Source organism: Pholis gunnellus (genome assembly GCF_910591455.1).
Source record: "Pholis gunnellus genome assembly, chromosome: 20".
Classification (NCBI taxonomy): domain Eukaryota; kingdom Metazoa; phylum Chordata; class Actinopteri; order Perciformes; family Pholidae; genus Pholis; species Pholis gunnellus.
The window spans coordinates 8,897,300-8,922,365 of NC_136547.1; the positions used below are offsets into that span (position 1 = coordinate 8,897,300).

At 47.6% G+C, this 25,066-nt stretch overlaps 1 protein-coding gene across 1 annotated transcript in view; it reads right to left on the bottom strand.

Annotated features, from left to right (window-relative positions):
• Nucleotides 1-246: 246 nt before the first annotated feature.
• Nucleotides 247-25,066, bottom strand: part of gli3 (GLI family zinc finger 3) — a gene marked incomplete at both ends in the record, with an annotated part of 70,067 nt that continues 45,247 nt past the window's right edge. Inside the window, 11 exons of the mRNA XM_079181697.1 lie at nt 247-2,627; nt 3,195-3,588; nt 4,692-4,979; nt 5,095-5,259; nt 5,385-5,534; nt 11,439-11,579; nt 12,554-12,667; nt 13,723-13,942; nt 15,431-15,632; nt 19,146-19,307; nt 22,507-22,712. Of these exons, the coding sequence (XP_079037823.1) occupies nt 247-2,627; nt 3,195-3,588; nt 4,692-4,979; nt 5,095-5,259; nt 5,385-5,534; nt 11,439-11,579; nt 12,554-12,667; nt 13,723-13,942; nt 15,431-15,632; nt 19,146-19,307; nt 22,507-22,712 (4,423 nt within the window). The remainder of the gene's footprint in view (nt 2,628-3,194; nt 3,589-4,691; nt 4,980-5,094; nt 5,260-5,384; nt 5,535-11,438; nt 11,580-12,553; nt 12,668-13,722; nt 13,943-15,430; nt 15,633-19,145; nt 19,308-22,506; nt 22,713-25,066) is intronic.

The window sequence follows — 25,066 nt, forward strand, 5'->3', positions numbered from 1 at the left end:
CAGAAAAGGAATACAACTATTTATCTTTACATAATTTTGACACATCCCATTTCTGTGTGGGATGACATTTTTACAAAATAAATGGGTTTGGCAACTGCCTATTCCACAACACTTTTAAGTACATAATAACGTTCTCATAATTGCCACTTTGGTCTTAAAATCTTCACATACACCAGAGTTTTTCTCTTCCTTTTTTTTCCATTTTTTCCTAAGGGAGGAGAAAGCAGAGAGAGAGAGAGAGAGCAGCTACTGAATGATAGCAAGGAACTTGCTCTCCTCAGCCAGTGTGGTGAGGAGAGAGCTCATGTCCCCGATCGCCATGTTGTTTAAGCCGGGGGCCACGCTGTGGAAGGCCGCGGATGCTCGAGGGGTGGTCAGGCGCGACGAGGTCCTGGACAGACCCTGGAAGATGGAGGGACTCAACACACCTGAGACCAGGCTACCCTGGTCATAGCCATCCTCCAGCATGGCACCAAAGTCCAGACTCACCCCCTCATCTAATATACCAGGCACATTGCCCTCCATGGTGCTGGTCACCTGGTCTGTACCGGGGGAGAGAAGGGCGGCCGAGTTCCCGCTGCCACTGCCGACAACTTGGCCCACAGACTCGGCCATGGAGTTGAGCAAGCACTCGTCCTCCAGGACAGGGAATGAGGAGGCCTTGCAATCCAATGGTTCGTAAGAGAGGCAGTCACCGAAGCCCTGCTCCAGGTACCCATGGTCTGGGGCCTCCAGCTTCAGCCCAGATACCTGATGTGCAAGGGAGCAGTGGTCCCCACTTCTCTGCAGTTGTTGCTGCTGGTTGAGAGTAGCCTGGATCTCGCCAGAGTTCTCTGGATTGAGGTACTGCTGGGTCCTGACCAAGTTCCTGTAACCGTCGGGTGGGCGAGGGACATGGACCTGCCGATTGTGATGAAGAGCGGTTCCCTGGGAGAGGCCGGGGAGGACGTCCATGGAGGCCCTGCTAAGGATTAGGTTGTTCCCGATCTGGCAAGAGGTGTTACTGTTGTGGTTCTGCTGGAAGTGGCTCTGTTTCGGAGGTCCATTGGAGGCCTGCTGTTTGAAGCCCTGCTGAAGAGGCCCATTGATAATCTGTGCGAAGTTAGGCCTTCCGAAGGTGTTTGCAGAGTTGTTACCTCTCATCTCCATGCAGGAGTTGGGCGGTGTCTCTAGCTTCACCGCGGGGTTAACACAACAAGCACTTTGAGACTGATTAGCCTGGGCACAACTGTTCTGGAAATCAAGGGGCACCTGCTGCTGAACCACCATGTTCCCGAACCTGCCAAAAGGCGCAGATAGGGGTCCGTGTTCAGCCCCCGAATACCTTCCACACTGTGTCTGGTGGTTTTGTTCCCTCTGAGGGGACCTGTCAGCACTCCCGGAGCTCACTTCATTCCACTGGATGGGAAGCTTACTGGGGCTCGTCCTCTCTGCTGTCGGCTGCGGCTGGAGACCGTGGGACCCAGCGAAGCCCATGTTCAACCCTGACGTCTGGATCTGTTCTATCTCCTCCATAGGTGGATGGGAGGGGTCCCTTTGGCTAGAAGCTATTTGGTCCTCAATGTGCATGTAGGAGCCACCGTCCACCTGGTCCTGGGAGCGGAGATACTGCACCAGGTCATCTGGGAGCATATCCTCATCCCCGAGCAACAGGCCAGCCTCGTCCTCCATGGCCAGGGCTTCTAAGGCCGCGTGTTCTGCGATGCTCGGAGTGTACGGTGAGTGCTGCAGGCCTCTCTGCAGGTTGCCCTCTGAGCGCGTGTAGTTCTGTAGGCTAAAGCTGCGAGTTTCAGGTGTAGAATGATGAGACAGAGGTGGAAGAGGGTGGAGGTTGTTAAGGCTGTTGAAGCGTTGTACTGGGGGCAGACTGCTAATATCAGGAGCCTGCGTCCGCACGGGGTCACTGGCCCTCCGGTTCCCATTCAGTGGTCCCTCGCCGGGATAGAGGACCCTCCTCCTGTAACCTGCGTGTCCCGTGTACCCGTTGGTGTACCCGTTGGTGCCATCACCGCAGCAATGTGGCCGGACTAGAGGCGGCAAAGAGTGGTTGCTGCCTCCCTCATCCATCATGGCCATGCGAGTCTTCAAGCTCATGCGCTCCATGTTGGGAAGAGGCGTGGGAGGTGGGCCGCCAGTTGCTGCTGCGTACTTGGCTTTCAGGTGGTAGTGCTGCGCCGGGGTTAAAGTGAGCATGCCCCGTGACCCCCCTCCTCCTCCTCCTCCCACACCTCCTCCTCCCACACCTCCACAGCCCCCACCTGAGAGTATTCCTCCACCCCCTCCTCCTGTCCCACCTCCATAATGGCTTGCCTCGCTGGACCGGCGCGAGGCATCGGTGGAGATGGGGTCGTAAGAGTCGGTGGAGCTGAGGTTGTGGTTGCGGCGGTGGTGGGCGGCTGCCATCGTGCCCTCGCTCTGGGAAGCCTGGCTGGAGCGCCGGCTGGAGAAGCAGGGGGAGATGCCGGAGGAGCGCCGACTGCTGCTCAGGTAGGCTGAACTGGTGGCGCTACCGCTGCTGTCACGCCGGTCCCGGAGCAAATTGAGCACTGTTAGCTCTATGCTGCCCAGCTCAGCATGAGCAGGTGGCTGAGGAGCAGACACCCCCCACTGCCTGCCCTGATAGGATCCTGGCGAGAAACACAGACAGGGGGGAAAAGAATGAATAAGGTTTGGACAGTAAACAAGGCCGATTACAGGAGGATGAAAGAGAATGAGCCAAATACGTGAAAGTGGGGAGAGATCCCTCAAACAGATGTTACCAGAGACAACAGGCAGCATTTGTCCATGAAACCCTGTTACATGCTATTTTCTCTGATATGATATACGGCTTGATATGGTTCTGATACCATTTTCCAGCGGAACAGTACATTTTAAGCATCTGTTTTGCCTGAATGCTTCAGCCAAAACGGGCAAGATGGAATTCAGGATAATATATTTCTCAAAGCCTGACTTGAACACACTTTTGTGTGTTTTGATGTTTATGTTCTGTGTACAGGTGCTGTTTTACTGTGAAACAAATGGCCACACAAGCGCAACCACGTGTGGAAAATAAGGATACTACCTGCTTTTGTGAATTTGTGAGGGTTGTAGACTTTGGTCAAACTTTTTAAGAGCATTCAGAAAAAGGTTCTCATACCCACTTGGACATCACATGAAATACTTAATAAACAAGATGAAGCTTAAATAACCCTTACCCTTCCCCAGGATGTTGGGTAGTGTGGAACCTTTCGGGGGCGGTGTAGGGGACAGGGGCCCCAGCCTGGGCAGCGCTCCATTCACCTGCTTCAGCCTCTCCATCTTGATGTGCTCCATCCAGCGCAGGGGGCGGCCAACACTCCGCCTCGCCTGCAGGGTCAGCATGGCCGCGGTCGCCGTGGAGACTGTGGAGTCCATGATGGGGGCCCGGTCACCCACACACTCCTCCTCCACCTCCTCTTCGTTTTCCTCTTTCTCCTCGTCCTCCTCCAGCCCCTCCCCTGGCGAGCGTCCGGCGCTCACAGCAAGCTGGACTCCACTGCAGGGATAGGTGCTGACGGGGGACTGGTCACTGCTGCATGTAGACTGACCGCCAGGGCTTGGCTGAGACGTCTGACAGACACAGACCGGGGCAGAAGAAAACAACGTAAGATGGTCACGTTTATTTAAGGAAACACAAGGGAAGGACAGTGTCACATAACACAAACAAATGATACAATGTAATCTTTTGAAGGATGTGTTCCCTATGACATTAGACAATGATCATAACAAGTGACAGACCATTATGAAAGACAATTCATGTGTTCATATAATCATCTTGCGTAATCATGGCAGTTTGAGCCGGTTGCACAAACCACAGAACCAACTGCTGCAGCATTTATGTTGGGAAGTTTTGCACATTATTGGGGCATGAGTAATGCCTCCCCCTGTGAGCCCGGCCGGACAGACACGCTCAAACGAGAGAAAAGAGAAATCATGTTTGGGTTGTTTTCAGAGGATAGGCAAATAGGATAAAAGGCCTCTTGTGTGACCAGCTAGAGCATAATTAAGTTGTTTACTGAATTTTAGGAACTATGTTACACTGAGGAATAACGGAATTACTTTTTTTGGCATGGAGTATTCACCCTGTTTACTGTTGAATGAAGTTGGCTGCACAGCGGAGCCCTGGGCAGTATCAGGCACACTTTCAGTGCCCTCACAGTTCTGCCCAAAGGCACGGGCATCGCTCAGAGAGAAAAATGCATTCCCTTTGGTAGCCATCGCCACTCTTCAAAGCGATGTGAAATGAGAAGAATAATCTTTTTTTATGACTGTGTGGGATGACGGAAACTTACAATGAGAGCAAATGTGCCGTGCTTTGGGTGAAAGTCAAGCAGTTGCGATGGGATGAGAAAAGACGATTAAACTATGAGCGAGACGGGAAACAGTGAGACTCAGAAAGAATATTTTACAAATGCAATGTGAAGGGATACCTATCTCACCTGATTACCCACTGTCCTTAGAAAGGGAAGGAGAGAAATGCCGAAGCAATGGATAGAAAGAGAAAGTTTACTCATTAGAAGAAGTCAGTGTTAAATGGGCATGCCCCCAATTCAATGTTAAATCCCACAGGAACGTTAATACTAGGCATTTAAACTAGCTATATTAAAGTAAAGGAATTAGTAGCAAAAGTATGTAAAAGAAAGAATCATTGTCGGCCTTAAATAAAGTCTTACCATAGGCTTCTCTGTCTTGATGGACTTGACCTGCAGACATTCGTCCTGTTTTGAGGTAGCATGGCTGTACTCCCTTTGGTCCGTGTACCCACCCAGGGGCAGCTGCCCTGGAGACCGGCCCTGGCTGTTGCCCCCATGCTCCCGTTGGGGCGGAGGACGCGGGTAATCGCCGCGCTGCTTCTTGGTGACGTGCGCCTCCGGCCCGTGCACCGTCTTCACGTGCTTGCGTAAGGAGCTGGGGTCCGTGTAGCGTTTGGTGCAGCCTGGGATTTTACACACATACGGTTTCTAAGAATGAAGGGAGACAGATGAAGCAGTGAGGAAAACGCGTTGCTGGTAAACACCACATTCGAGCAGCAAAGTCGTAGGAGCATTAGTGTCTGAAATCACATTTTTTCAGTACCTCATTCGAGTGCGTGCGGTTCTGATGTTTCGCCCGGTCTGAGGCATTGGAAAAGGCCTTGTTGCAGCCTTCGTGCTCACACACATAAGGTTTCTCTCCGGTGTGCGAGCGTAAGTGAGTCTTCAGGTTTTCCAGGCGAGAGTAGGCCTTGGCACAGCCCTCAAACTGCAGGACGAGAGAGAAGAGGACTTCACTCATGCGGTCTGAATCTCCTGTTAGCGGCTTACATGTAAAACAGCTTTTCATCTGCAAACAAATGAAGTCATCTGAGCAAATGGCAGTTTCCTTACTGTGCACTTGTGGGGTTTTTCCCCAGTATGTCTGCGCATGTGGACCACCAGCATGTATTGCGCCTTGAAGGGCTTCTGCTCTCGAGAACATTCCTCCCACCGACACACGAACTCCTTCTTCTCCCCGTGGATGTGGTCATTGTTGATGTGCTAGAAGAGAAGATAAAGGCACTTTAACTGAAGTGAAATGCTATTTCGACTTGATTTGTTGTTCAGCTTGAGGGATGTTTTGCTCTGCAGCATGAGAGGGAAATATAACATTCCCTTTCCTGTTTCCCATTTCTTTTCACGTATATTTTCTCGATTGAATTTCTCTCTTAACTCTTTCCTTCTTTCCCTGCCTCACTCTGTTGACTCGTGAGCCTCAGTGTCCGATCAGAACGGGATTTCTGAAATAGAACCCTGTCACTTCGTATCACATTGGGCCCTCGCCCCTCCATGACAAGCGCTGACAGTTGTGCTGCCGTGGCAACTTCCAATCTGAGGCTTAGGAAGGAGGGGAGGCGGGAGGGAGGGAGGGAGGGAGGTGAGGAGACGGGGCGAGAAATCTAAAGTTCAGTCGTGGCATCTGAAATGCGAGGGCTTTACAACTCCAGCCAAGCATTTATTCTTTTCTGTGAGCACCACCTTTCTCTTGCTCCATCCCCTCCTCTCTTCTTCTTCTTCTTCTTCTTCTTCTTCCCTCACTAAACTATCTTGTAAAATGGTAGTGGTAGATGTTACAGAGGAATGAAGGTGAAAAAAAAAAGAGTCACGCAGACCCTCTGGGGACAAAGTCAACATCTGGCTCTCTTTCATAGACAATACTGTCGTGGCCTCTGAAGTGCCTTTCAAGGGAGCAATTTAAACCCAGGGAGACAGACACAATATCCTGACCAGTAGAAACCGGTATTATTACATTCCTGAGCAGCGGATAAAGAGTCTTTTTACCTCGGGCTTGAATGAAGAGGGACGGATGGAAACAGGAGAGAAGGAAGGGAGATAAATAGACTTGACTTTGAATGCTCTTAAATGTCTGGGGAAAACATGCTTTCTTTGAGCTCTTACTCGCAAGATTGTTGAGCTATAAAACATGCAGCGCCAAAGCAAATAAAGCATTGAGGGACAGTTCCCCCTCCAGGCATGACATGGCGCTGACAATGGCATCTTTGTGCCTTCCCTGCACCCTGCCCTCTGGCCAGATCATGACCCCACATATAACCATAACCATGACATCTACTAGAAAGCGCCCCATTTCTTTATTCTTCCTTCAAGACATTTTGACCCTAAGTCTGCCACTGCACTCATTTCCCAGTGGTACTAAAGGGGGGAGTATCGACAAATAAGTCAGCGCAGTAACAGCAGGGTGCGACAGCAAAAGCAAAGAGTAAAATTGACATTAATATATCCGCACCAGGACCTCCATTATTCTCGCTTGACATTTTCTTAATTCTAAAGTGACAAAACAAGACTAATTCCACGGAAAACGATTGGGGACTGGATGACCACAGACGTTAGTGAAGTTTCCCCAAGATTGATCTCCTCCCCACCCCGGTCCGAGCCTCAGAAAACCTGACTCGTCTTCTCTTTTTCTTCCTCTATGTGAGGGAATCCCTGTGGCAAGCAATCGGTCTGCCGTGAGCAGCGTTCAATATCCCCCGGCCGAGAGCGATGGGAGAGCGTCGTGGTGTCGGATATCACGCGGGTGGCTGGCACTTGCACACACACACACACACACACAGATGGATACACACTCGCACCCTGTTTGTACAAATGGAGGAAGGTCGTTGACGGGTGTGATGCATGAGCCTCTGAGCTGACAGAGAGGGGGACAGACAGCACGGGGAGAGGGGCCGCCGAGGAACCTAATGGCATGATCTAATGGCAATTCTTATTGAATCAATAATCTCCATGCTGAGCAGTCAGGCCCAAATGGCCGGCTAAATCGACAAACAGGTGCTGATAGCAGCGGCGCGGCAGGTTATTCATCTTCCCCCTGCCAGCTTATCGGCCAACAACTGTAAAAACGCCACCAAGATGGATTTAGGAGGGAGTCGCACGACAGGGAGCGCCGGGGACACGGACACAGGGGACACTGAAGCCGCCTGTGACGTATGAGAGGTGCACACACACACACACACACATATATACACGCAGGTGCAGGCTCTGTTTTCTTGTCCAGACTCATCAAGGCAAAAACATCCATAAATATGAATAGCACTAAATCACACAAACACTTGTTTTTATGTTTTCTAAAAAATGAAATCCTCCGATTTAAAATCATTCTTGTCCCCTCTATGCTCAAACCCATCTCGACACACATTACTGTAAGAGACAGAATCCTATCTTCTTTTTTTTCTCCCCTATTTCCCAGCATTTGCCCACTTCAGTATCCGTCTCCATGTCTCCTTATCAAACTCTCTCTGGGACACAGCCCTCATGCATTAGAATGCAAGCGTGCATGAAAAGAGGGCCTGTTTACAAGGCAATTTCACTAAGCTGTGGGACCCGCAACACCGTTTAGCTTTATCAAACACCGCCTAATAAATCATATGCTCTTTTGTGATGTCAGTTGCTGAAGTGCTTTGTGTAAAGAGAGGGAGAGGGAAAAAAAGAGCATGAAAAAGGCAAAGAAGGGAGGGAAGGAGGAGGGAGGATGTAAAATGGGGGGAAAAAATTGAGTGAGCGAAGGTAGGAGGGAGGATGAGAGTAAGTGAGTGAGCGAGCAGGGGGCAGGGAGCTAGAATTGGCATGTGTAATTCAGCACAGTCTTTTCATCTTAGAGTAAGATACTCTTGACAGATAAGGGGCCTAATCCTTCTCCTGATCAAGAAAAATCTGCATTTTACCAATTAAAAGCCTGCGCCAGCAGCCAGAGAGGCGGGAGGGGGGGGGGGGGGGGGGGCTGCCTTCAGACTGTGCCCGCGTTTATCTCCCTTTAACACCGGGGGAGGCGCACAGCGGCCGCCTCAACAAGGCCGCGCACGGGGAGAGCCAGCTCCCCATCGAAGAACAAGGAACATCACAAACGCCACCTATGTAGATGACCTGGAACCATATGGTAAGACTGTGGGAGGGTGGGAACGACCTGATGAGCTGTGAGAACACACACACACACACATACAGACCACCAACCCCATCAGACACCCCTCTAATGGACTGAAACAGCCTGGGAGATCAGTCTTGTTAGCAGGCCTTCAATGACAAGAGAGAACCTGAAACTCTCACGTTCGCAAGCCACTAATGGTTCAGCAGTTGAAGAAGAAGATGAAGAATTACAAATGATGCTATTTTATTTTATGCAGATTCAAATTTGGCCCCACTTTTATTCAACGACCGCAACAAATACTGCAAGAGCCCAATATGGCTTCCATGAATTCTAACATCATACCTGTACAGGGGCCCTGCTAATGCAGAGCTCCCGTTTAGCTTTCTCCACACAGCAGTATCAGTAATACATCAATGAGAAAATAAAAGCTTGTTGAGCAAGGCCATATTAGGCCGTTATGGGAGTGTGGGGTTGGCATCTCCAGCGACAAAGAAAAAAAAAAAAAGCGAGTGAACAAAGCCCACTTCAAGAGAGACATTAAAGAAGCCACCAGGCCTTATCTTTAAAAGTACTCCCTTCAAGGGGGAAAGAGGGGAGGGAGAGAAAATGAAAGAGAAAATGAAATAGAAAATGAGAGAGGGAGAGGTTTATGCCCAAAAAAGGGGAAGCAAAAGAACGTGGAGCTGAGTGCAGAGGGAGATGGAGAGGTATAGAGAGTTGAAATGTAATAAATGAAATAAATACAGCAAACTAAAATTGACACCCGCCTGGCTTTTGCTGACTGGGTAGGCCAGATAAGTGAGCTAAATTGCGCAGATCTGATGTTTATCTTATCGGCTGCACCGAGAGCGCTTAAACGCAGACGATAAAGGAACGCCGCGGCATGTCATGGTGAGAGCATGCTTGAGAGTGTAAAAATATGCATGAAGAGCGCGGCAGGAGCGCTTTTGAACAAGGTGGAAAGCGATGAGGGTGGCGTGAAAGGCTTAATTCTAAAATTAGGCCAACCACAAAGGAAAGAAGGGATGTTTGAATCAGTGCAGCTGTTACTTTTGATACTTCCAAAAACATGTTTCTGCGTGACGCAGACTGTCAATACCGCGGTCCCACATTCTAATCGTCGAATATGAATCTATGTATAAACTTTGTGCAAAAAGCTGCTGGTTAAATTGGTTACGACCAAGGAGACTTTCTTTTTTCTTTTTTTGCTCATCATGATTTTTTCCCCAAAGCCATTTCAAAAGACAAGTACAAGGGGGAAGGGACGCTCCATTGTTTGGTTAGATGGAAATTCCCCCCCAACACCACCACCCCCCCCCAAACCCCTCCCAGTGTGCGAGGAGAGCCACTGTGGTCCAAATACTGTACTTATCCTATTACTGAGGGGGGTGGGGGTGCGGAGAGATAAGAGCATTTGCTCGTCCGCTCTGCTGAATTAGAGGGCACGGATTCTGTAGGCGAAGACTTTTATTGGCATCTCTCTGCATATCTGCATGTGCACGGAAAATGAGAAATAAAATGCAACATCAGAAAAAACAATTCTCGAGATGGGGGGGAAAAAAAAAATGTAAAACTAATAAGGGTTTTGTTGGTGTCTGTCTACACGCGAATCTGATAGTGAGTGCGGCTTGGCAAGGTTAGGCTGGATAGTGTATGAGGAGGGATGAGAGGACATTGTTTTGCTCAGACGGCCACCTGGTGTGACTACAGTAGGGGGAGGATGCGAGCAAGCTTTTCCTCTATTAAGAAGCCATCCTCCCCTTCCTCTCCCACCACCTTAACTCATCCCGCCCCCTGAAACAGGGGCAAGAAGTTGTCAAGATTCTCAACCTTTGAGTCGAGCCCTTCAAACACGGGAGGCAGCCCATTCCGCGCTGAGGATATCAATTATAGATAGGGGTTACCACCGCGGCTGAGGATTGCAATGTCAAGACGGCAAGTAGACAGCTGTGGAGAGCTGAGGATCTTTCTATCAGATGTGTGCTGATGTGTGTTTCATGTGTGTGTGTGTGTGTGTGTGTGTGTGTATGTGTGTATACACTCCGCCGTCCCTTGTTCACAGCATCATATTGGTGTATTTCCACCACTTCTCCAACTTCAGTGTGCTCTCTCAGTTGGCCGACATGTGAGCGGTTCACAGGCCGCGAGTGAGCAGCAGAGCTAATAGCGTCAGTGTAAGTAGAGGGGGGGGGGGGGGGGAGGGGAGGCGAGACCATAATGTCATTAATATTTAGCTTTAACAGCGAGTGAGCCATCCATCTCCCGGGCTGTGTGAGAGTTCTGATAACAGACAGGAGGAAAGGCCGGTCCACTGTTGTACACAAAGCTCACGTCCCGACTCTGGGAGGCTTAACCCGCCAAATCAGTTAGCGGCGTTTCAGCTGCGAGATGTGTGCTCTCCAGCTTCTGAGCCCATTACCACCGTCCCTGGATCCAATCAGGAATCCGGCAGCAGTATCAGTCAACGCCTGCAGCTCTGACTCCACTGTAGCTCTGCTGCCGTACAGACACACAGACTGGGGTTGTGGCCTGATAGGAGGCATTGTGCAGAACAGCACAGCTGCGGTTGATGTTGCAAGGATCTACTGAGCTTGAGGAGAGAAACACTGAGCACTCTCGCGGCATACAAACTAAGAGGCCTTGTAGTTTTGGTGTGTGTAGGTGTGTGTGTGTGTGTGTTTTTTTGGAGCTGCACCGGGAAAGCTTTTTTTTTTTTCAATGTAAGTCTTCACCCATCTTGAAATTAGACACACCCTGTTGTGTCTCCTTGTTTCCCTACAAGAAACTCTGGTCCTGGAGAACAACTGGAGTGAAGTGTGAACACTTCTCTGACCACAGGACGTGAGAAAGTGAACTGTGAAACATCTGCTAAACAGCAGCAAGCAAGCACTCGTATTTTGGTGTTCCTAACCCTAAGTGTTTATATCAATTCACAGTATTTCTGGCTATTGAAATTGTATATTTGGAGTAGTACAGAAAAGCTTTATGTAGACAATCAAGTGTTTTTTAAAATGCGCGATACTCACATGTACTAGCTGCTCCTGCGTGTCAAACTCGCGGCAACAGTTCTCCCAGTGGCAGTTTGTCTCATAAACCAACTCAGGCTCCTGTTTGCTCTCATCCTTGTCCCCTTCCTCCTTCACCAGGGTCATCCCATCCGGATGGTCCTGAGGAACAGCAGTAGAAACAGTTCTAGTTCAACAACCGAGCACATGATGTGAAAATAGTGTAAATAAATGAACTTAATGCCAACGTAAAAAAAAGAAAAGACAAATGATTAATACTAAGTAATGAAACAATATTTTTTTTAAAGAAAACAATTATAATATACTAAAGAAAAAAGTTAAATAATACTAAAGAAAAAAAACCTACAGGAACTGGTTCCCTCTCCCCAACATCAATCTATCCAAATCTGTCTTTTAAGTAATTTTTTACAGCCCTGCTGGTTTACATCTAAGGCACAGCTAAAAATGATTTGGTCACAGGTCTCAGTGCCCCTGTGAATCTGGCCTTGTTTGGCTGCCTGGGAGGAAAAAGTGTGCAGAGCGGAAATGTAGCGCTGAAAGCCCCGCTCTGTATTTGGGGGTTTGTTATACGACCGGGACCGGGGCGAGCGTTTGAGGAACCTCACCCCCTTTTCCTGCTGTAGGTTGCTCTATTAGCCCAGACATATTTCACTGTCACAGTTAGCAGGACCGAGTGGAGCGGCGAGGTGGTGGGGGCAAAAACTGGAGAGTCTGGGCTCCCACCACACACCCCAGGCTGAATGTGCTGCCGCCTGAATATCGACTCTAATAAGGTTTTTCCTGCAGATACAAACACTTGCTGTTATCACATTTCTCTTTTCCAGCCACTTAAAATTTTGATTAAACAAAAGCAAAAACAATTTCCTCCTCGTCTCCCGAAGATCAATGAATTGTTTTGCTTTTTCGGAAACAGCGACTGATAAGAGCAGGGTGGGAAACACCAAGAAACAGCCAGATGCAGGTAAATGAATACACTCTGTGGCTGGTAAGCTTGTCTATTGTTGCGTCCCCTTTGGCATGTTGTGGGCTTCCTATTCCAGTGCAAAAATCTAAAAATCAAAACCCGGCTGAAGGGTATATTTTTAATAATGCTGATGAATGTAGATGATCCTCACCTGTACGCTCACTGCGCCTGGACTCGGCAACTCCTCCTCTGGTTTCATTTTGGAGCGTTTGTGGTGCATCGGGTCTCCCGTGCTGCTCACTGCAGATTCACTTGTTGGTTTGATCTGTGGAAACATTTCATCATTTGGAGTTCTCCTATAGAGATGATTTAATGTCACACTACTTATTTTTCTTATGTTATCCTCTATAAAATCATTAAAAATGCATGTGATGCTTATAAGTCAATAAATCATTGACTTAATCAAGCAGAAACAACAACTGTGGTTAAAACATAATGATTTCCGTATCAGCGCTAAAGCTTTAAGCTGTGCAAATGAAAAACTATGCAATTCACTGAATCACATTAGCTCCTCTAATCACGGCAATTAAAACAAACTCATGGACCAACTCAATGAACCATTTACTGAACCAATGGATGACCCGGCTTTGGCCCTGGCTTAAATGCACCCTTGGGGGAATTCTTGCTGCATACGAAGCTCACAAGAATAAAAGAATGAACACGTTTTTGTAAATGTGAACTCCCTTAATGTTGCTGTTTTTCACAGGACTCTCAGAGTTGTAGTGATCCTTTCTGTCTCTTAAACATGTAACTATCTTCGCAGAAACAAATGGGATTCGACCTTGGCCCCCCAAAGCAATATTCTGTTCATCCAGGAGAAGGAAAAGATTTGAATGAGGCCTCATTCGCAATGACACCAAATCCGAGGGATGGGGAAACAGCGGGGAGGACGGGTAATAAACATTGAATATTTACTTCAACTGCGGGCCCGCACATAGAGTAAGGGTTGGGGATGGAGAGAAAAAGCCCCTTCGGATCCATCCATCCATGTCAATATTCCCTCTCTATATCCTTGTTCTCTCTCTAGTGATTAATGGAGTCAGCAGTGGGATTCTATGCTAACAAGCCCCTTGTTGTATGCTGCAGGCACGCTCAGTGCCGAGCTCGGCAGTCTAAAATCAAGAGACAACACAAGTAGGAGGAAACTCCCTGGAGATGAGCTCGTGGAGGGAGGGGAGGGAGGGAGGGGGAGGGGGGCTGCCTGTACCACGTTAGCTCGCTGCGATTCTCCGAGACGTGGCTGGCATGCGACGCCGCTATCTATTACCTATGATGATGAATCGCACAGGCGCCCGCCGCTGCCGCCGCCGCCGCTCTCACCTGTGAGGAGTCGTTGGAGAGGGCTGCGCGCTCGCTGGCGCTCAGCCCAGAGGGGGGGATGCCAGGCATGGGCCTCTGGGTGGCGTAGGCCGGCGACGGGTGGATGAGTGGCGGGCTGTGGCCAAAGGCAGAGCCCACGAGGCCCGGCTGACGGCCAATCAGCTGCTGGTGCACGTGCAAAGCCACCGGGGTTGGAGGGTAGGCGAAGCTTAGCGCGGGGCTGGAGTGAGCAGGAAGGCAAAATAATCAAAAGATTAAACTTCACTAAAACATCAGTTGCAAAGGCAAAAAAAAAAAAGGGGGGAAAGACAGTGAATAAATGGATTGTTCTGGATAGCTTCTCCTCCCTGAGGACAATCTGACAGGAGACGGTGTGGTAATGCTGGAACCACGGGCCTGCCGGCAAATCCCTGCCAATGAATGTTCAGCTTGTTAACACACAGTGAATTATCATGTGTTCTGTGTAAGGCAGTATGTCATTCTTCCACTGGGCAAACGATACAGATGATAAACAAATCTGGAGTGTGTCGTACAGCCATGTAAATAAAGCTAAATCAGTTCCCTGTCCCCCTCAACCTGAGCAAACTTTGTTTATCTTCAAAAAAAAAAAATCCCAGAAGCCACCACAGCTCCTCCGGGGTCTGCGTAACCACAGGTGAACCGCCGGATAAACACGGCTCCGTGTGGCTCGACAGCAGCGGCATCCATTCATCCTGCGCCTTGACGCCTCGCTCGCGCCACGGCCCATATGTCTGCTGATCTTATTACGAGCCGAGTGGAAATCAATGGGCCGAGACACATTTGGGGGCCCATACGCTTGTCATATCACTCATCAGTCTGTTGGCTCTGGCTATTTGGGTCCTGTCACCGGGACAGTGGCCGAGCCTGCAAAGCGTGATTGATCAGGCTCTGCTTACAGATCGCTGATCAATGGCTGTGGGTGGGGCCGTGGATCTTTCCCTTTCCCCCCTTTTCTCTTCTTCCTTTTCTTTTGCTTCCCTGTGCTCGCCTCTGGTACCGCGGCGTGATGTATGTGATGTTTCCGTGAGGTGCACCGGATGACTGACACGAGCCGCCGGGGAGGCAGGCTGACTGGCTGGCTGGGAGATCGTCACCCACACGGGGGTTTGACATGGACGACGCACACTCTTAGTCGCTCCACCACACGCTTCCTTTCTCTCGCACAGAGTCTATTGTAGCTACAGTAATATCATGGTGCCTAAATACGGATCAATGATATTAGAAAAATCATTTACAACATCATTTCCCCCCGCGGAGAGGCTGCTGTTTGCTCTATCATTGGCACATTTTAGTCCCTGAATGACCACCTTGAGAGAAACACAGTCAATCAAAGCTCCGGAAAGACATCCTGACAGCATAAGTTAGTTTTTATAACTTGATAGAGATAATCCAGGAGACGCACTGTAGATTTAAAAAAGAAATAATCAAAATCAAAGCGGCAATGGCTGAAAAATCCAGATTTTCTTTGTGCATAAAAGCTCCAGAGAAACTGAATCTTACATTTCCCAAAATGCAACTTAAAAGAGAACTTCGATGCACTTCTCTACCTCCTAAAACTCACTTCTTTCCAACCCAACGCAGGCTTTCTGTTCAATTTACATCCCAAGCCCAATCCCAGATAAATACTAATCATAATAACCTTTAAGAAATATTCATGCAGGACAATTTGCAAATCACAGTCCACTACCTGATGGCTCCAGCGGAGAGGTGACCGTAGGATCCGCTGGTGGAGGAGCTGGAGCGAGAGTTGTTGAGCATGGTGACCAGGGAGTTGGGTGAGTTTCGGATCATGGTCTGCAGGTCGAAGCTGTGCTCGGAGAGGGGCGAGATGGGCAGCGGGCGCTTCCTGCTGGGCCTTGATGGCAGCCTCGGGCTGGAGAAACGGGAGTCTGCGTGATGAGGAGAGAGGAGGAGATCGGGAGTAAGGTACTGGGAAAGAATGATTGTGAAAGTGAGAGGGTAAAAACGATCTTTAAAACTGTAAATTCTGCTCCCTCGTTTGTATGTTTTTCGACGAAGAGCATCAGCGAAATTCATACAAATGGGAAACGGATCAAAAAGGAACGTTGACGTGATTTCTGTTTGACTTCATCCAAACTCTAACCTAATCTAACCCTAACAGATGACATTTTTGTCAATCATCAGACAAAGGGCTTATCTGAATGAGTGTTCAGCTGTCACTTGATGCACTGCTTGCATTTCATCCATGAGAAAACATGCCTTTTATGTTGGAGAAATGCTCTGACTGTGTATGGTAATATTTAATCAAGTCCAATTTGACTCGTTATTCAAATGCATCAGTGTTGACTGGAAATACTAAAAAGGGGGTTTGAAAAGGTAAAAGGCGGAAACGGCGCAACCATTCTCTCTGCGCATACAATGAGCCACGGGTAGAGATTAAAACATGACTTTTGTTGTCTTTTCACATGGAGATGTCACAAACAAGACAGGGAAAAACAGAGGGAGACGGAAGGGGTGGGGGGGGGGGGAGCTCTGAGGGGATGTCGCGCTTTGTGCATGAACTGACACAATGACTTTGTGACTCAAGACTCGCAAATAAAACATTTTGAGTTATTTCATAAAGGCAAACAAAACCAGCTTACGCAGCCCCGATACCCCCCCCCCCCCCCCTCCATATTTACGTCCCCCACAATCCATCCATCTCCCAAACGCGTAAATGCTCCATCTCTCGTTTGACACATCCAACGATTACAGAACGCTCCATTCACATGGTAATCAGAGTGTGTGGATGTGAATGTGTGTGTGTGTGTGTGTGTGGACGCCTCTTTGGTGGTGGCTGCGGCGGTGTTCTGGCATACATAGGCCTGAGTTTACACGACCGCGGGAAGCTGTATGGAGAGCAACGCCCCCTTTACATTGTCATTGTATGGAAAATCTGTCTTTTTGTATGCCTTAGAGAGGGGGGCATACGTATATTCACATACAAATCCCTGAGCGCACACAATTGCTAAACACAATGTAGTGTGTCATGTGACGCTCCTCGGCGCGTCTGGTTTTTCACTATTTCATTCAGCTTAAACCAAATATATAATCCTGTAAAAATCCTCCTTTTTCTCCTGGTTTGGACAACATTTGATACACCTGACACTTTTTAAACAAGCCGAATTCTCCTAATTCACCACAAGTGAGAGGGGGGGAGGGGGGAGTTCTGCCGAGGAGCGGTGCCAGCGTCCCACCACTGCAAAGCCTCATGGGAGTGGTGTTTATTAATGCACAGCCCAAATGATAAATCGGCCAACCGGAGAGACGGAGAGAGGATCGTCCCGGCTCGTAGCAGGACTGTCCCTCTAATTTCCTCTTGATTTATGGACGGGACGGCTGGTTACGCGCCGCGTCATTAATTCTCGTGGCCAGGGAGGGTTCAGACACGCCGGATGGACGGCGTTGGAAGTAAAAAAAACTGGTTGCAAAACTGGGGTTGAACCCTCGCCGACACAATTTGGGGCCACCTGAGAGGGCCGCCATCACAGGGGAGGGCTGAAGTGTGAATATAAGGCCGTACAGATCTTTTGAGGGAACTGAAAACTTGCTTTTGGAGGAACTATGACAGCAATCCTATTCCTCTCCTCTCTAAAGATTATATGTCATGTTTAGTTTGTGGAAGCGTTTTAGTAAATTTAGCTGAACAGATGAAATTATTGGCATTCTACTTGTATTACAGCAAAAGAAATCGAATCAATAACTACAAAGAAATGGTGTGTTTGTATCAAACAAGAGTTCCAGTGTTCAAAACGTTACTAAAAGTGAAACTCTTAATAAGAAAAAACATCATATCAGTAGACAAAATAGCAGGGAAATTAAAATGAACTAATACAGACTTTAGCGTAGGGATCTATGAGAGCTATGGCACTAATTAGGCACATAGACAATGGCCCATTAAAGCACAAATAGGCAGGACAGGCCCATTGTTTCATTAGCACAACTCTCTCTGAAGGTAATTACACTGATGTGAAATAGACTAAAATAGCCGCAGTAACATAGTAGCCCAGATTATCAGCGAAAGCCTCTTGATTGACTCTCTTCTTTGTACGTTTCTTTTATTTTCTTTTTCTGAAATCCAACAAAGCTTTAAAGTGTTAATTTTTCCGGCGTTGGAACACACATTGTTGAAACATGATGAGTTATTACCGGCAATGATCACAAGCCGTTTTTTTTTATAAGTGAGGAGCATCGCATCTCCACTTAAATTTGGCCCTAATTGTTTTGTTTCACTCTATTAATCTTAAAAAGTGACACAGAAGAAAGGATTTCTCCAGTGATGAATGGCGGGACATTCCAATTCCCACTTAATAGCAATTAATTTTCTGATACCCGCACAAGTTTGGCTAGTTTTAATTAGTTTGTTCTGAGGAATGGGGGAACTTCACCCCGGATTTCCATGAAAGCGGCGCCCGCCTGACTAAATACGTTCTCATCAAAGGGAGCGGGGTGAGGCTGTCTGACCTTTCAAAGATTCAGTGTGCGTTTAATTTCCTATTTACTCTTTAAAATAACTCATTAGCATAAGTCCTCTGCACGCAGTCCTGAGCCCAACACATTAAGACAAAAGCTCATTTAAATCATGTCAAAGTAAAGTTGCAGGTCCCTCCTCGCCGCGGTTGAGCTGTAGCTTGATCTATATATAGTATATGAGAGGTGCATTGTGAAGGTGCATTTTAGAGGTTCAATTCCCACTGGGGCCACCCGTGCTATAATGTGCAGTATGCACTCGTAGCACTTAAAGGTCTAATCCCTGTAGGCATGGATGTGGTGGGTGTCTTTTCACCTGCTGGGCTGCATCTGGTTGAAAAATCCTGTTTTGATATGTTACTTAAAATTGTTGTTTAAAAATAAATTAAATTTCATTTCAATGTGTAGTTAAAATATGCGGCATATTGAAATGCTGGGATTGAAATGCTGTTGAATTTAGTCTGGTTTAAACCTAGACTGCAAGAAAATGGTTGATCTGCGTAACAATGCTTCAGGGAATAAATTCAAGAAAATCACCAAATGCTGATCGTTGCCATCCGCTGAACAAAAACATATCTCCAAATTTGGTGAACTTGATTTTTACGTTCTTTTTTTAAAACTTCTGATAAATAAACTGTGAAACCTTTTTTTTTTTTTTAAATATGCATTGTCACAAAGCTGAAAACAGGGCTGTATTATTGTATATATATATATATAATATGTATTATTACTATAGCACATGAAAAAAAAAATGGTTTCTATAAATAAACAAAATGAAAGATATTATTGTTTTTATCCAACATGGCAAGTTTTGTGAAGATCTGTTATATAAACCTGCCATTATTGAGCTTTAGCTCCCATGATCTGTAAATCTCACCCTCACACAGCTCTGATGTGATGTCATGTCTCGTGTGTGATCTGCTCAGACTTACTTTCCATCGCCTGCAGGTACTCCATGTGCAGGGCGGTGGCGCTGCTGACGCCGGCTGTGGACGCCACCGACGGGAGCAGGTCGGTCGCGTAAGGGCTCCGGTGGCCCGCCAGCAGGGCCATCTGGTGGTAGTACTCGGCTGTGGTCAGACCTGTGTGAGGGGCTGGAGCGGGACAACGATCGGGGTCAAGCAAAGAGGAGAACAAGGAGACCCACAAAAAGGTGAAGGTGACAGTCGAGGAGAGGAAGACGTGGGCAGAAGGGGAGCATTTGAAGAGGAGAGAGGAGAGAAAGAACAATAAGAAGGATGAGGCAGTGAGGAGAAACACGACTAGGTTAGCACCTGCACCGCGTTACAACAACAACAAAAAAAGAAAAACCTGCGTTCATTTACATGAGATGATAATCAGCTCGGCAGAACAGTAATGAGCACATTAGCAGCACCATCAAGTTAAGCAAAACAGCTGCACAGGGAGCATCACCTGAAGTGGAGAGCCTCACTGGGGATTACCGGATGCTTGCTCAGAGATTACAGTGAGTGTGTATTAGTGTTTGATTGATGCACTCATGCCGAGCACAGCAGAACGGATCGTCTTACAATACAATTCTTTAACAGCCTTTTCTCTTCTTCTTACTGTTTCTTGATCACTTTGAAGAGACTGTGTGTGTACATGTGTGTGTGTGTGTGTGTGTGTGTGTGTGTGGTAAGAGTATGTGGGCTGACACATCGTTTGCCAGAGATGCCGCTTGTGTGTTGTACACATCAGGGCTGCAGTCTGCAGATATGCAACCTGCTCCTCGACTGTGCTCCCTTAAACTCAATGGGAAGACAAAAGGCCTAAATCTGCCCAAACGTATCCGCGTGCATACAGATACAGCAAACCATTCTGCCTCCACCTCACTTTCTCCCCGTTTCCTCTCTCTTCCAAGTCATTCCCTTAGTTAAAGAGTGCCGTAAGTCCTTGAACCAGATCCTAAAAATAAACATCTGGTGGTGGGCTTCCTTATGCAAATATTCTAAGAAAGAGAGAGGGAAAAGACTAACACTGTGGTTTTGGATGCAAATATAGAATCGGTTCAGACCTACAGAGTGCTGCAGCTCCTTTTTTTTCCCACCTCAGCTGAAGAAATGAAGAGGAAATAAATAAAGAAACACTGTATGAGGAGATTTCCTCTTAAGACTGGCCTGTATGCCTGCAAAATGCATCCCTGATTGGTGGAATGAATGTAACAAAAAAAAAATCTAAATTAATTCGATCTGGGTATTATGTCTTCAGTGGAAGGGGGGAGTTTCTTAATTGTCTCTGCTGTTCCGCCTTAGCTTTGCTTTTGCATTCAACCATAATATGGCCCATTCAGTATCCAACACACAGAGAAAAGGGCTTTGCAGAATTTCTAAATCAGAAATGCTGGCATCCGAGATCGATCCTGGGGGCAAAAAAGGGGAGTGTGGGGCGGGGGGGCTGTCAGTGTGGCACTTGGGCAGAGATGTGCCTCAGGACTTGGTGAGCCACCGGGTGCTCCTTCAGCATTACAATAGGATCAGGGCAAGCTTACCTCTGAACCCCGTCTCACATAGAGAAGAGAGAAGTAGTGCGTGAGAGGAGGAGCACACAAAAAAAAAAGAGAAAAAGATGTGAAAGCAAATGTGTGGCAGCAAGAGGGTGGCACTAAATCCCACCCACTTTAAATCTCCATTAGATTCTGTTAATTAATTCATCATTATTCAAATGTACATTTTGGTCGGGAAAAAAAAATAGCATACTGAAGAAGGAGGCTCCCTGTAAGCGTGGTGATATACTAACAACACAAAAGCTGATGGGTTAATTAATCACTGCGTTGATTAAAGGAGTAATTAGGTGCCTCATTCGCAATTCACAGCGTTATGAGCTGAAAGGGGATCGTGTGGGAGGTTGGAGACACTATTTTGATTTAAAGCAAGCTGAGACTGGTGCGCTTGATGTCGCGGTGATGGAAGATTGGAGTGCAGGGAGCTTGAGTATATACTTCCTGTTGGGAGTGCAGGAGAGTAGGAGGTTGAGTGAGACTCTTGGCCTTCACTTAGACACAGCTTTTAACAGACCTGGAGGAGATGGAAGTCGAGTGTGTGCCGGTGTGGAGGAAATGCCCCGGCACACTTCAACACAAGGCGAGGAGCTAAAGTGACTCTCTGCTGCTGAAGCGCCAAAAGGTTGAGGGCCATAATAGGTCATCAAGACCGTTAATGCATAATGCTAAATAAGGTTTTTTAATAAATGTACTTTTTATGGCTTGGTCATTTGCTGCAGTTTGCTGTACTGGGTTTAACCTTTGGCTGGTACAGCTTTCTTTTGCATAATATAAAAAAAACACAAAAAAAACACAAAATAATATAACAAGATTGCAAACAATTATTTTCATTCTTGATTATTCTGTAATGAATTTTTGCAATTAACAACTTAATGATCTAATCTATAAAATGTCTAAGGGAAAAAATGACAATCTCAGAAAACATATATATATATATATATATATATATATATTAATAAAACATTAATAATTTCTTTCTTAATATATGACCTAATCAGTTCCTCTGATTTCAGCACTACTAATTACTAGAACCACATCATTTAAATACATCCAATCATTTCACCACAAAACACTAAGTTGCTAAAAAATATATTTATTAGAGTGTGAGTTCTCTTTTTTAATACCGTTTTAAAATTATTATATTGAATATTTATTTTTTTCAATTCGACTCTTCCTGGTGTCCATTTTAATAGATGTTCTGATCCAAAGCCATCGTGAGATCTCATGAAACAAATGCTTGTGTTGTGTGTCGGACACGCACACACAACACAACGCCCCCCCCGCCGCCCGCCCCCCCCCCCCCCCCCCCCCCCCCCCAACCCTGAACTTGAATCCGCCCCTCCCTCGGCGGGAGCGCTGTAACTGTACGTGACCCTGCCGCTCACTGATGCATCCTCCAGAGGTCTCTGACATGACTCACAGATCAAAAGGATTAGCCTCCCTCCAACCTGCACCCACCCCTAGTTCGCGCCGCACTCATAATACTCCCATCCACCTCCTCCCTTCGCTCAGATACCATCTCACCAACCCCTGGGTCTTAATAGAGATGGATCTAGTTGCCTCTCACCTGACCTCTTCTGATCTCAAACAGGAATTAAACTGATCCAGAGAATCGAGATTCCCGCAAATAGCAATCGAACCTCACTCATCAATTTTAACAATCGTTTTTTAAGGGTCTGCCGAGGCTTTGTCGCCCATTTCTGCTCCGTAGGCATGTGTGTGCTGAGTGTGCAACTGTACTGTGTATGTGTGGGTCATGCTTTGTGCGTCGGTGTATGTTTCACTTTATTCACCATCTGCGGGGCTGAGGCCCCGGGTGGCCGACAGAACAGAGATGGAGGGGCTGCTGTGGAGCGAGCGGATGTAGTCCATGTACGGGTTGATGTAAGGGTGCGGAGGGTGAAAGGGCGACTCCGCCCCCACAGAGGGGTTCCTCTGGGGCGAGATCCGGATGAGGGAGATGTCGGAGAACGCTGGACTGCCCGCCAACCCGGGAGGCCTGCGGAAACACACAAAGAAGAAAATACAGAATGAGCATGAATACATATTCTAAATGTGCGACAAACTCTAAATAGAACTTTTCACACACATTTACTGAGGAATGTGTGCGTGGTTGCGTCAAAACGGATGCTTATAGGACTCACATTTGTACATTTAAAAGTTTGATTGAGGCTAATTACGACACTACGTGTGAAACAGTAGGATCTTTTGATTTGGTGAAGCTATTATCACCAACATTGTGTAAACAAGACATTGATAATCCAGTTGTTTCCACCGTTTCATTTCCCCCCATCCAGATTCCACGACCGTGGGTGGACTGACAGAGGCGAGGCCAGACAAATGGACTGTGACACTATCTCTCTGCCTCCATCTGCAAGGCAGAGAGGAGAGCGCTGCATTCCAACTGCTCCCTACGCAGACATTTCCTCAGATCAAAGGCAGCTTTCACCACTGCGTCTTAATCAGAGGGAGACGTCAGACCGAGCACACCGCTGGCCAGCGCCAGACAAGCAACGCCGCACCACTTTGCTCAGATGGCTTCTAACTTGGCTTTGAGCAGAAACCGTGTACGGAATTTCACATGGCGGAGGCGATGTTGTACAAAATCCATCAGCAGGTCTCCCACAAGATGCACAATCTTTTTTCTTTAAATAGAAAACATCTCATGTTTCTATGAGATGTGAAATAAAGTTGAGAAGAATCGAGAAAACTTCTTCGGAGCCAAGTTTGAGATTAACTAATTTCTCTCCCTTCTTATAATTGGCTGGGAGGGCAAGGGAACTTTATAATGATGGCCTTCACCACAAAGGCCTTCCCCTGAGGATGTGGAGAAATCCACATATCAGCCAGACATTAACAGGCTAAGAGATTAGACCGAATTAGCCCCTCCACTTCTCTGTGGCTCCCCAGTGGACCAGTCTACTGTGACAAAAGACCCCGGGAGAAGGAGAGGATGAGCGAAGCAAGACAAAGTTGGGGTTTAAGAAGGAGAGGTGAGGAGGGAGGGGAAAGGGTGGGAAAAGACGAGAGAAAAAGGGGGAAGAAAGAGTGCGAGACCTGGCCCGGAGTTTGTCTCACAGTGACCTTGAGCAAGGCCAGGGGAGCGGAACAGCCCAATTACGACCTCCGCCCCGTCCCCTGATCCCCTACCGGCCCCTCCGTCCCTCCACTTCACAGCCATCCTAATGAAAGAGCTCAGGGTCAGGGCAAATAATGAGCACTGAGGACAGACAGACATATATGTGTGCACACAGGCATTCACACATACGAACTGTGTCTTCTGTAATGAGTCCAAAGGGGCAATGGGATGAGTTTTTAAAAGGCTTTCACGAGTGTGATGCTGAAGCAGGTGTTCTGTGCAAAAGACACTCTGAGGAAGGAGACGTCTTATTGTGAAAGTGTGCAAAGGTGACAGATTAAGGGATCGTTTGGGACGCTGCAACACAATGCTCACGGAACTTCTTTTTTTTTTTTTTTTTTTTCACCTACATTTGTTGTGTTTCTGCACGTCTACCCGTCAGAAGATTCCCGAGAGATTGTCTTTACTTCCTCCTCACCTAGCGAGTCACGCTGAGGGCAACAGGTGTGTTTATGATAAGCAAGTCATGTGCCCGCACGCCGGCATCGCATGCTCCGCTTACACAGATCAACAAGACAGCTGCGGAGTCACTTTGATGCCACATGGCTGAACATGCGTCACATACACACACACACACATGCAGCTGAGGGGAAAACACACAAAAAAAACATGCTTTTATCAATGATGACTGCAGAAACAGTTTTAATCACATCCTGCACCTGACATTTTTATACACAAGTCAGTGGAAAAGTATGGGACAAATAAGTCTGTGTCCCTGAAACGGCTGCATATGACATTTTTAGACGTTTTCAATGTAGAAACAAGACCCCAGAAGGGAAGGTAGAACGATTTCATGCCACTTTTTTTCCCCCCGTCTGGCCTTCCACATGCCTTTTTGAGGAGAGCCAGACGCCCACTTTGGCTGCCATGACACTGATTAACCCTGTCATGCGTCGGCTGCATCTCCCTACACTGACCCTGGCTAAATGCCTCTGCTTGGCTTGTTTTTCCAATTAACTTAGGGAGTAAGAGCAGAGCCCTACTGGAAGGCTGAGGGGGGGGGGGGGGGGGGGGGGGGGGGGGGGGGGCAAAAGAAAAAGAGAGTACACGTGTTGATTGGTAAGAAGACGATGGCACTGGTGGAACGGAGAGTTTTCAGCCTGTTGAACGGTAAAAGAGGTGAGAGAAAGGCGTGGAGAGAGGACACGAGGGAGGGCCGCCGAGAGGGAGGAAGACAGTTAGAGCAGGAACAGTAGTCGAGGGGGAGGAGAAGG